At 44.7% G+C, this 13,076-nt stretch overlaps 1 protein-coding gene across 1 annotated transcript; it reads left to right on the forward strand.

The window, feature by feature from the left end:
- Positions 1 to 328: 328 nt before the first annotated feature.
- On the forward strand, positions 329 to 10,658 carry C6H6orf163 (chromosome 6 C6orf163 homolog). The gene is made up of 5 exons (XM_009907603.2): positions 329 to 476; positions 4,561 to 4,655; positions 5,179 to 5,286; positions 8,057 to 8,259; positions 10,094 to 10,658. Exons 1-5 carry the CDS (start codon positions 329 to 331, stop codon positions 10,539 to 10,541), a joined length of 1,002 nt encoding a protein of 333 aa, XP_009905905.1. The 3' UTR covers positions 10,542 to 10,658.
- Positions 10,659 to 13,076: the final 2,418 nt, after the last annotated feature.

Here is a 13,076-nt window from a genome sequence, read left to right on the forward strand (position 1 = left end):
TAGTTCTTTGTGAGCAAAGCCAGCCCTGCCCAGTAACGGTTGCTACGCAGGGAGCTGTTGTGAGGCTGGGAAAGGTCACTTCACACAACCTTCCCTCATCATCCACCTACAGCATGACATTACTGAGCTGTCAGCATGTATGAATCCTAATCCAAAGGCAAAAGCTTCGCCTAACTTGGTGAAAAGTAGTGGTCAATGATTTTTCTCTCTGCATATTTTCTGTAGCAACCAACAAGCATTTTATGTGCAAGCAAGAGCATTTTATGTGCAAGGAACAGAGTTCTGATGTTTTAGTAACTGTATGACAGAAAAATACTAAAATACCATCATGAATAGGAGTCCTGATCTGGACTCCTTTGTCTGTTGTGCTGTATGTTCAAGAATAGTACCACCACCACCTTCCAGGGCTACTTTTGATCTGATTCGGGAGTACAAGCCTTTCAGAACACGCTATTACACTCATCGTGATATACTGGGTAAGTTGGTCTCTGAAGTCCTTCCTTTGACAAAATCCCAAGAGGTGTTGTGTTCTCTCTTCTTGTCAGTCTCAAAGCCATTTGCATCTTGGTAAGAGGGAACTACCTTCAGAACATTAATAAACCCAGTGTGATCAGGGGGGAATAGGGTCAGCCATCACAGAATGTTAGGAAGGGACCTCAAAAGATCATCCAGTCCAACCCTCCTGCCAGAGCAGGATCACCTATACCAGGTCACACAGGAAGACATGCAGACAGGTTTTGAGTATCTCCAGAGAGGAAGACTCCACAACCCTTCTTGGGCAGCCTGTTCCAGTGTTCTGTCACCCTCACAGTGAAACAATTTTTCCTCGTGTTTCCATGGAACTTCCTATGCCTCAGCTTCCACCCATTGCCCCTTGTCCTATCACTGGGCATAACTGAGAAGAGCCTGGCTCCATCCTCTTGGCACTCCCCTTTTACATCTTTATAAACATTAATAAGGTCACCTCTCATTCTCCTCCCCTCCAAACTAAAGAGCCCCAGCTCCCTCAGTCTCTCCTCATAAGGAAGATGTTCCACTCCCCTAATGATTTTCATAGCTCTGCACTGGACTCCTTGAACTGAGGGGCCCGGAACTGGACAAAATACTCCAGATGCAGCCTCACCAGGGCAGAGAAGAGTGGTGCCATCCTGTGGTGCATGAAGGCATTTAGATTTGGGCTTAAAGAAGTATGAAAGAGAATTGGCAGTGAGATTGTTAGCAAATGTTTTCTAAGACTCATCCAGTTTGGGAAGAACTATGCTTGACTGAATATTTGCAAAGACCATCCCCTCATCCTTCAAGAGGACATGTCTGGGATGTTTTATCCTGAATCCTTCCTTCTTATATCTGATTCTGATTGCTGACCTTACATTGAGGATTATCTCACCCCTGTTTCAGGGTGCTAATGTAGTTGTAGTAGCAGCCTTTGATAGTGGGGTCCCATGTAGCAGAAACCCCATTACTGCTTTAGCAACAGAATCCCAGAAATGCAGAGAGCAGAGAATTTCAGAAGTCCTCTCAGTAGTCCTTTATTACAGCATTGTAGCAACCCCAGCAGAGTCTCACTTACAGAAGAAGTCCCAGAGGCCCTTAACAGACAAAGCAGCTAACAGAAGTCCCTAGAGAAGCCCTAACCCCACAATGTCCTATTGCTTGGAGTGGCTGTTTATATAGTCTTTGTTATCAATCACTTAACCAACAGAGTCCAGCTGGGTATATAAGCTAAATCCTTCCCCAGTAAGAGGTGCCAACATGTCAGGCTGTTGTTCTTGGCACACATGGAATGTTACTGCTTTGCTTTTCAGAGAGTGCACTTGATCAGCTAGGGAATCATGCACTCTGCACACGTCCAGCAGGGCAGTGGCTGCAACAGAGGCTCTCTGGAGCTGCTTGAGGTTTGAATTATTATATTTTTACTTCTGGCACACCAGCATTGTAACCTCAACAATGAATGTGGTGGGTTGAAAATTACCCCCCAAGTTATCTGGAGAAAATAGCCCCAAATTAAAATTTGCCAGACCAGCTCAGTTAGAAAGCAAATGAAGTTGTATTTACAAGCACACTACAATCTAGAAGTATGGGATGCAATGAATATTTACAAAATATGTAATATTTACATACATTTACAATTTATAAACAACACCAGAACCCCCATGGACAAAACCAGGGGGTTACCAACAGCTTCCTTCTCTTTCCCTCCTTCCCCCTGTACACGGGACAAGAGAAAGAAGAACAGAGAGTAGCTTATTAGTACTTAGCCCCAACAAAGAACACAGCCAAGGTCAGAAGCAACCAGCTAGTATCTGCTAGAGTGAAAAAGCAAAAAGAGAGTTTTAGCTTTATGTAGATATCAGACCAATGGGATTATATAGAATCATAGAATCAGTCAGGGTTGGAAGGGACCACAAGGATCATCTAGTTGCAACCCCCCTGCCACGGGCAGGGACACCTCACACTAGATCATTTAGACCTTATCATTATTTTCCTTTTTACATCCAATGGTCATTTACCTTCTACCACTTCCCTACTCAATCTGTGGAAAATTTTCCTAGGCACAGCCTAAAATTGCCACAATGAAGAAAAGCATGTGGTAGGAATCATATGTTTGAGGATAGGATAGGATAGGATAGAATAGAACAGAATAGAATAGAATAGAGTAGAATAGAATAGAATAGAATAGAATAGAATAGAATAGAATAGACCAGGTTGGAAGAGACCTTCAAGATCATTGTGTCCAACCCATCAACCAATCCAACCCACCTGAACAACTAAACCATGGCACCAAGCACCCCATCAAGTCTCCTCCTGAACACCTCCAATGATGGTGACTCCACCACCTCCCCAGGCAGCCCATTCCAATGGGCAATCACTCTCTCTTCCTGACATCCAGCCTAAACCTCCCCTGGAATCTAGCAGGAATCGGAAGTATCTTTATATACTCTAATTGCCATAAAGGCTTCTGATCAGCAGTGTGAAGTCTTGTAGCAATTGTGTAGTGCATCACAGTGAGGTGCACTGTGAAGAGCAGTGTGCTTGCTTCCTATTTTAAGCAACATCAGGAGATTATCAGTGTACCAAGAGCCCTGGCAGCCAGGGGTGGTGCTGTGCTGGGTCTGAGAGCACAACGCTTCAGCCCTGTCGACACACATGGTGCAAAACACATCCAGAAGGCCAGAGACAGTCTCTTTTTGAAGTATTTTCTCTTTACTGCTTAATAGAATGGGCTGGGGGAAGGCTCCACAGTTGGAGCACAACATGCTTGTTTCATACATACATCTTAATGTATACATAATTTCATACATACAGCTTAATGTATGCTCTGTTGGACTTCTGTTTTGCTGATTTAAGTCAGCTGGCCACTCTGTCCCACCCTGCTACTGTTTTCCACCTACTCATGCCTACCCATGTGGAGTAAGGAAGCAGCCTAAAGTCAAAGAGGGAGACATAATCCTCCAGTGGCTGTGTGAAAGCTAGGTCTTCTGTGGCTCTGTTTAATTTTCCTTTGCAATAACCCCCCCAAAATGTCACTCTTTGGCCCTGTCAAGCACAGAGAATGGGATTTAAAGCAATGCCTGGGCTGGCTTGGCACTAACAAGGAAAGGCAAAGAAGGAGGATCTGAAATCCCACTCTTGGGATTTGGGAGGGCTGAGTTGCAGAAAATCATCATTATCTACCTCCATCTGTAGTGGCTTTTCTTCTGGGCAATCCTTGGTGCTGAAGACCAGCTTTTTGAATGAGTTAGTGGGGCAACTTGTTTGCTTTCACAGCATGTCCACAGGAGGAGATGGTGATACCAACATCTTACCTAGACCCCATCTACATTGCTAAAGGGAGCATCCCTGGCCTAGGTCCTGCACTGCAGTGTGGCTCACCTCCCTGCTGCTTCATCCCCTCTTTCTAGAAGGCGTTAGCTGTGCTTTTTAGACACAGGCTGCTTAGAGCCTGGACAGACACAGGAGCTCTGGGGGCAGAAGTATTGCTTTGTATGTGCATGTTCTGTTTCAAACACATGAAAGATTCTGCCATATCCCCTTGAAAACATTTATTGTGTGACCCAAAAGTGGCATGGAGGAATTTGGGGGCACCTTGAGGCAAGAGATCTTGCTGAATGCCTTGGAGGGTCCTGAGAGCACAGTGAGCCAAGGAGAGCACCATCTTACCCACAGCCTTCAAAATGAGCAAAGCCATCCCCTGAGGTTCAGGCACAGATGGAAATGGGTGAATCATTCCCCAGAAGGCTGAAGACAAGGCACTATTTCTTGTGCCATGTGGATGGCCATAGGGACAAGGATTCAGGAGGGACATGTATGATGTTAACAGTCCTGTTATGCAGTATTGTCTAGAAGGTGAGACTTGGGTTCAGCACCATTCTATTACATTTCTGGAACTGCATAAGCAATAATAATTGTGGTTTCCTAGACATGAAATGAGAGCATGTGGGGTTTAGCTTTTGGATTTTTAATTCAGCTGCAGAATCAAGCAAAAGGGTCAGGAGAAAGGCACAGGTCTGTGCACTCTGGTGGTTTTCTGTGTGTGATCTGCTCCTGTTGATTGTGCAGAGATTGGAGCAGACATTCAACAAAAACAACAGGAAAAGGAGGCAGCAGAGGTGCAAGAATCCATTGACAAAGTGAAAGCTGAACTTTGGTCTCAGGTAAGTTAAATTACCCTCCTGATGTTTAAGTGAGAATTATTCTTTGGAATAACTGCTATAGCATCAAGAAAGTTAATAAAGAACTTTGAGGTCACTGCTGTGGAGCTGTCATTAATTTCATCTCCTCCTTTGTTCACAGACTTCTGTGTGTACTTATTTCTCCAGCATAGTTGGAATGAATAATGTTTTACATCGGGTCTGGGATGGCCTCTAAAGCACAGAGAAGCCACTGGCTGTTAAAGCTGTTGCCCATAGGGCTGTGTAACTGCTGCCCTTTCTGCTGTGCATAGTGCTTGCAGCTGTGGTGGCTCAGTGTTACTGTGTGGTGACATGTTAACAGGAGTCAACAAATTGCCAAATGGGCCAAAATGTATTTTGCCACCAGGTTTTAAACTTAACTCACTCTGATTTCTGAACTAGAAAATGCAGAACTATTGATTGCCTAACCTCTGTTTCACTTTAGTAGGATGTTAATAGAATGTGAGCAGCTAAATTTAAATGGAAATAATAACTTGCTTTAAAGGCTGAAATACACAAGGAAGATGCAGTGGATAAAGCTCTCAAAGAGGCAGCTGCTAACCACAATGCTTTTGTACAAGACCTTAAACAAACTCTTGCAGAGGAATCAAAGGTATGAAACAGTTTGCTTTCATCACTGTGGAAATAGCCAGCATGACAGAATCATGTGTTTTGCAATGGACAGCAGTACTGTGCACTGGGTTAGGAACTGGCTCGAGGGCTGAGCCCAGAGAGTGGTGGCTGGCGTCCAGTCACTAGTGGTGTGCCCCAGGGATCAGTGCTGGGCCCCATCCTGTTCAATACCTTTATTGATGATCTGGATTAGGGGATTGAGTCCATCATCAGTAAATTTGCAGATGACACCAAGCTGGGGGCAGGAGTTGATCTGCTGGAGGGTAGAGAGGCTCTGCAGAGGGACCTCGACAGGCTGGGCAGATGGGCAGAGTCCAAGGGCATGAGACTGAACACATCCAAGTGCCGGGTTCTGCACATTGGCCTCAACAACCCCATGCAGTGCTACAGGCTGGGGTCAGAGTGGATGGAGAGAGGCCAGGCAGAAAGGGACCTGGGGGTATTGGTTTATAGGAGGCTGAACATGAGCCAGCAGTGTGCCCAGGTGGCCAAGAAGGCCAATGGCATCCTGGCCTGGATCAGGAACAGTGTGGCCAGCAGGAGCAGGGAAGTCACTCTGCCCCTGTACTCAGCACTGGTTAGGCCACACCTTGAGTCCTGTGTCCAGTTCTGGGCCCTTCAGTTTAGGCAAGATGCTGACTTACTGAAATGTATCCAGAGAAGGGCAACAAAGATGGGGAGAGGTTTGGAGCACAAGCCCTATGAGGAGAGGCTAAGGGAGCTGAGGTTGCTTAGCTTGGAGAAGAGGAGACTCAGGGGAGACCTTCTTGCTCTCTACAACTACCTGAAGGGAGGTTGTAGCCAGGTGGGGGTTGGTGTCTTCTCCTAGAGCACCTGAGCACTCCTCAGTCAGGCACTACAAGGTCAGGTCTAATACCTGTCATCCTTAGTCTTACAGTGGATGAAGGGCACACAGAGAATTCCTTTGTAATTTTATTTTATACAAGTTTCTAAATAGATATCTGTTTGATATACTGCAGGTAGTCAAAGCAATGCACTTGGCATCTCAAGAAGAAAAGCAGAGAGGTTTACAGTGGTTTTAAGTTTCTGGCTGAGTTTATTTCATTTTATGCAGTTGTTTTCCAAGGGAAGCTCTGGGGTTTTTTTCCATCATATAGCACAGCATAGATACAGAATTCTACAACTGAAACACAAGAAGAGGTAGATATAACTAAAGTAACCACAAGATGAATTAAATAGGCTGGATGTTAGGAAGAAATTCTTCACAGAAAGAGTGATTTGCCCTTGGAATGGGCTGCCCAGGGAGGTGGTGGAGTCACCATCCCTGGAAGTGTTTAAAATAAGACTGGATGAGGCACTTAGTGCCATGGTTTAGTTGATTAGATGGTGTTGAGTGATAGGTTGGACTCAATGATCTCAAAGGTCTTTTCCAACCTGGTTAATTCTGTATTCTGTAAATTTGGTGGTTTGTGTTTCTTGAAGTTCATTTTGAGAGCTGTCTTAACAGTTAGCTAAGTGCTCACTGGCAGCTAGCTTGGAGAAGCAGTGGTATAAAATTTACTCAGCATCTGTGTCAGCATACAGATGGTGGCAGCCAATAAGACATCTCACTGAATGAGTAATTGAAGTGATTTTACATGTAGAACAGGCCAAGGGCAACTGCTTTTGGCTGGTAGCCTCAGGAATGGCTTTTTGCAGCAGTACTGGTGTGGTTGTTCCACCATCACTAGTGATCAAATGGCTTTAGTTAGGCTTCTTGTAAGCATGACCTATTATTTGAAACTCTGCTTGTCAGTAGCAGGGAAACAACCACAAATCACTGGGTCTGCAAAAGTCTTAGAGCAAACCTCATGCAGCTCTGCTCATTTTGTTTTAGAAAACCCACCAAGGTCTAAGCAGCTAGAGCTTTCCCATAATGTCTTGCCACTTCCACAAAGGATGCACTGGTCAAGGGGCTTGGAAAGATCTGTGAATGGTGGAAAAACAGCACAGATCACTGGACAGTGAGTTGGGAGGGTTGGATTTCTTGCCTGGATGGTCAGGCTTGGCATGAGTTTGGCATGGCCTATAATGGCAGCAGAGGTATATTGGTGGATACTGAGATTCTAGATGTATCTATGTCCATCCAGACCACCTAAAATTAGTGTTGTCATACCTTTATGTATCAGCCTGAGCAATATCTTACTGACAAGCATACCAAAGACCAGGCTTCTCCATCTCACTCTAAAACCATGCCACCAGTCACAAGAGCTTGTGAAGATGATGTATCAGGGAACTTTTTGTGCCTTGTGCCATTCCACATGGCTGATTTGGAATGATAGAATGGAATAGAATAGAATAGAATAGAATAGAATAGAATAGAATAGAATAGAATGGAATAGAATAGAATTAACCAGGTTGGAAAAGACCTTTGAGATCATCAAGTCCAACCTATCACCCAACACCATCTAATCAACTAAATCATGGCACCAAGCACCCCATCCAGTCTCTTCCTAAACACCTCCAGTGATGGTGACTCCACCGCCTCCCTGGGCAGCACATTCCAATGGCCAATCTCTCTTTCTGTGAAGAACTTCTTCCTAACATCCAGCCTAAACCTCCCCTGACACACCTTGAGACTGTGTCCTCTTGTTCTGGTGCTGCTTGCCTGGGAGAATAGATCAACCCCCACCTGGCTACACCCTCATTGCCCCATGATATTTGCCTGAAGTCTGTTACGCTGGGCTTGGCTGGGGGTTATTTAAAGACAACTGAACAATAAGTTGTTGCTACTTTTAATTTTGCCTAAGGAGGAGTTGAGGAAGGCAAAGACAGAGATGCAGCAGTACATGGAGGATGTGTGGAAGAGAGAGGTTGAAGCTGTAGAGCAGCGCATGGCTCACAAACTTCAGTGTGCCCTCATGGAGTGTGCCCAGGAGCATGAGCAAGCGGTGACCGAAGCCAGGAAGCAGGAGAGGGAGGCAGTCCTGAAGGAAGTAGATGGGAAGCACAGGTGCTCTTAGTGTTTCCCTGGCTTGATTGACAAACATGCTGTGTTAAAGAAAATTGCAGGGATTGTATCAGTGTTGCTCAATAAGCAAAAAAAGAAACAAGTTTGGAAGAGCAAAGAGACCGGCAAGAGTTGCAGGCTTGCTCTCTCTTGATGATGCCCCATGTGGAAATAAAACATGCTTTGTTCCTTGCCAACCAAGGATACCAAAGTTTTGCTTTTTATGGGTGATTAGAATCACCACAAACAAAAGACCTTAGGGGCTTCCTGTACCACTCATAATTTCTATGCAAAACTGGAGAAGATCCTACCCATACAGATTAAGCATTGTGAATCAAACAGCCTTGAACACCAACATACTAACCCACCACCCCCTATTAAGAGTAGAATACACTTCATGTGTTGACAGCACAAACAACAAAACAGGTGGAAGCCTCATCCCTGGATGTTTTTAAGGCCAGGCTGGATGTGGCTCTGGGCAACCTGATCTAGTGTGATCTAGTGCGAGGTGTCCCTGCCCATGGCAGGGGGGTTGGAACTTGATGATCCCTGGGGTCCCTTCCAACCCTGACCATTCTGTGATTCTGTGAAAATAAAAATATCCCAATGAAAAGATCAGTTCAAGTCTATTGCTTTGTAAGATGCCCAGAGCCACACTGATCCATTTTGATCCATTATTTAATACCTTCATTTTCACAATTAAAAACATGCCCTTTCTGACAAAGATAAATCACAATCTGCATAAACTTAGCTGGGCTCTTTAACTTCTCATGTTAGCAGAGTGCTGCAAAAATATCTCCAGCAAAGCAGAGGGAGCAATAACAGGGCAAAAATTGTTTTCTGTACATTGAAGTATTTGGCTCAGTAACCCGAGTGGATGCCTGATGTATGTGTCCCTGAGCCAGGTCTGGTAAATAGCACCCATAATGTTTGGACTGTGTAATACAAATGATAGGTTTTATTACTGACATGCCAGCACAAAAGTGCTCTCAGTTCCACTGAAACAAAATTGCAGATGAAGCTGTGGTCTAGAAATCAGTTCTTAGATTTCACCTCAAGACAGCATTTTCACTTGGGGCCAGAACTGCTCAAAGTCTATTTGAAAATCAATGTCTACATAGATGCTAGCTCCAAGAGAGACATGAATGAAGAGTGAAATAGTAATCCTTTATAGTTTTCATTTGGAAGCAAGCATCATTAACTTAGAACTGGATATGACACATGCAGAAATAGAATCTTCTGCAGCTGACTTCCTCTACATCACCAGTGGCCTTCTTTTACCCTATTTTGTTCCAGAGGTCACAGGGTCACAGGATGTTAGGGCTTGGAAGGGACCTCCAAAGATCATAGAGTCCAACCTCCCCTGCCAGAGCAGGACCATAGAATCTACCACAGGTCACACAGGAACACATCCAGATGGGTTTTGAAAGTCTCCAGAGAAGGAGACTCCACAGCCCCAGTGGGCAGCCTGTTCCAGTGCTCTGTGACCCTCACAGTGAAGAAGTTTCTCCTCATGTTGAGGTGGAACCTCCTGTGCTGTAGTTTATATCCATTACCCCTTGTCCTATCACAGGGTGCCACTGAGAAGAGCCTGTCCCCTCCTTGACACCCAGCTCTCAGATATATATAAAGATTTATTAAAGCCCCTCTCAGTCTTCTCCAGACTGAAAAGCCCCAGGTCCTCCATCAGGTTTTGATTTCACATCTATTTTTCATTGAATGAGAAAGGTTTTGCAAAAGCCTGAATAGACTTGAATCGTTGTTTTTTTTTAAATAATCTTTAATAAAAGGTGTTCCTGACAAGTCTTTTCTTCATTTTCTTTTTGCTTTGAAATAGAAGGCACTTAGAGGAACTTAAAGAAGAAAGTATGTTAGCTGAGAAGCTATATCATAAGAGCATAGAGGAATTAAATGAAGAAAAACGTCATGAGGTAGAACTCGCCCTGAGTATTTCACAAATGGAGAGCCAGACTGAGACTGAAGAAAAGCTCAGGGAAGCAGAGACCCTACATCTTGATGAGATGGAAAAAGTGATGGCTACACTGAAAGCAGCAGAAGAACAGGTGAAGATTCTCACTCAAAAACTGGAAAAGATGACAAATTGGAAGGACGCCCTGGAAGCGGAAATAAAAGCAACAAGAAAATCTTTCCAAAGGTATATTGATGCCACATTCCCTAATCTGTCCCCTGGACAAGCAGATTTTATTCTGCCACTCAGAAAAGCATTTCAACAGAAAAACACTCCAGAAGAAGAAGAGGAAAGTGAGGACAGCAGAGAAATGTAAGAGAAGTGTGAGATTCACAACCAATGAGTAAACAGAACTACAAATAGGTGTTGCTGAAAAATAAACTTTCTCTCTCTTCTCTGAATTATATGAGTGTGGCTAGAATAATACAGAGAAAAAGAACCACCACTCTATTAAATAATGAAATGATGAACCATGATTGGAAATTATCCCTGGAAGGGACCTCAAGGATCATCTAGTTCCAACCCCCCTGCCATGGGCAGGGACACCTCACGCTACATCAGGTTGCTCAGAGCCACATCCAGCCTGGCCTTAAAAACATCCAGGGATGAGGCTTCTACCACCTCCCTGGGCAACCTTCTCCAGTGTCTTACCACCCTCATGGGGAAGAAGCTCCTAACATCCAATGTGAATCTACCCATTTCTATTTTTGTTCCATTCCTCCCATTACTCTGACATCCTAAAAAGTCCCTCCCCAGATTTCTTGTAGGCCCCCTCCAGATACTGGAAGGCCACAATAAGGTCTCCTCAGAGCCTTCTCTTCTCAAAATGATGATGAAGTGCTTTAACTCCCCTCAAGTTCTCTTAGAGTAATAGGTAAGTAGATCTTTTTTGTTGTTCTTTTCTACGGGGAAGAATAGAATATTAATATAATCACATACTTCTGCAATGCCTTACTGTTAGCATTTGTTTGAGAAAAAGTCACCCTGCTTTACAGGGTTAGCCTGCTTTCTCTCTGGGATAGAGTGTCAGTGACTGGTACAGACCATAGCTATCCTCAGGAGTAAGTGTTCTCTGTGTTGGACTTTAGTCACACAGGAACACATCCAGATGGGTCTTGAAAGTCTCCAGACAAGGAGACTCCACAGCCTCCCTGGGCAGCCTGTTCCAGTGCTCTGTGACCCTCACTGTGAAGAATTTCCTCCTCATATTGAGGTAGAACCTCCTGTGCTGTAGTTTATATCCATTACCCCTTGCCCTATCACAGGATGCAACTGAGCAGAGCCTGTCCCCAACACCCAGCCCTCAGATATTTATAAACATTTATTAAATCCCCTCTCAGTCTTCTCTTCTCCAGGCTAAACAGCCCCAGGTCTCTCAGCCTCTCCTCATAGGGCAGTGCCCCAGTCCCTTAATCATCCTTACAGTCCTGGGTACTTCAGTCATCCAGATGAGACCAAGAGCCCCTGTGAGTGTATGTCCCAGGCTAGCTGTCCTGAGCTGCAGTCTTGGGGTTGTGTTTGGAAAGAGGCAGCAGGGGCTGAAGATCCTAGAATTTGGTAAGCTGTGTGTACACATGCATAAATGCAGGCACACTCCAGGCTGAGCTTACTCACCAGTATGCGCAGCACATAGAGCATGTAACAGTCTATCAGACACTGCCTTTGCTTTTCATTGCCTTTTGGAAAGGAAAAACATTTTGGTTTACTGCTTTCAAATGTCAAGGTGAAGTTGTGTTGGCTCTTCTTAGACACAGCAGGTCTTCTTAAATCTCTGTGCTTGTGCAGAGATGAAAGGAGCCACGGTTTTGCCTAGGTGAATAGCTCTGGAAGGACAAATGGAAGGATAAGATAACAGGCAGTAGAATCACTATGGGTCCTGGAGAGCCATTTGCCATGAACAGTGTTTGATGTTTCAAGGACATATTTTAGAAAGCAAAGTATTTAGCTAAGCCTGATTTAAGAGCTTCTTGGTTTCCCTTATGGATGTATTTACTGCACAACATTAATTGTGTTTGACTGGCAAGGCGGAAAAAGAAAGGCTGCTTTTCCATATTCCATCAACTTCTGCATGTCAGATACTTAACAAATGAAATCTTTGAGTAGCTGAGCTGTTGGTAGCTAACAAAAATCAGGAGTTCAGACATACAAGCAAGCCTTTTGTTGTGTGAAGCAGAGACAGCATATGTTTCTTGGTTTGATTTTGTTCCTGTTTGAGAAGGATCTCAGCATTAAAAGTAACACTACCCACTTGACTTGCCTTCTGAATCAGAGAGCATGAGCACATCTTTATGACTGTCTGAATGTTGCAAATAAAGATCATCCAGATCTGGAGCCCTTGGTATAGGAGGGATATGGACCTGATGGAGAGGCTCCAGAGGAGGGCCACAAAAGTAGTCAGGGGGCTGGAACACTTCTCCTGTGAAGACAGCCTGAGGGAGCTGGGATCATTCAGCCTGGAGAAGAGAAGGCTCCAGGAAGATCTAATAACAGCCTTCCAGTACCTGAAGGGGGCCTACAGGAAGGATGGAGATAAACTGTTTACAAAGGCCTGGAATGACAGGATGAGGGGCAATGGCTTCAAGCTGGAAAAGAGCAGATTTAGATTGGGTGTTAGGAACAAGTTCTTCTGAATGAAGGTGGTGCAACACTGGAACAGGTTGCTCAGGGAGGTGGTTGGGGCCCCATCCCTGGAGATATTCAAGGTTAGGCTCGACAGGGCTCTGGGCAGCCTGATCTAGTTGAGGATGCCCCTGCTGACTGCTGAGGGGGTTGGACTAGGTGACCTTCAGCGGTCCTTTCCAACCCAGACCATTCTATGATTCTATAACATCTGGACACCAGGGTGCCAATG

Source organism: Dryobates pubescens, chromosome 6 (assembly GCF_014839835.1).
Source record: "Dryobates pubescens isolate bDryPub1 chromosome 6, bDryPub1.pri, whole genome shotgun sequence".
Taxonomy (NCBI): domain Eukaryota; kingdom Metazoa; phylum Chordata; class Aves; order Piciformes; family Picidae; genus Dryobates; species Dryobates pubescens.

Excerpts from the sequence above, each read along its gene's own strand:
- C6H6orf163 (XM_009907603.2), top strand. The coding sequence starts at position 329 with ATGAATAGGAGTCCTGATCTGGACTCCTTTGTCTGTTGTGCTGTATGT. Across the intron at positions 477-4,560 it reads CACTCATCGTGATATACTGG|AGATTGGAGCAGACATTCAA; the intron begins GTAAGTTGGTCT and ends TTGATTGTGCAG. Across the intron at positions 8,260-10,093 it reads GAAGTAGATGGGAAGCACAG|AAGGCACTTAGAGGAACTTA; the intron begins GTGCTCTTAGTG and ends GCTTTGAAATAG.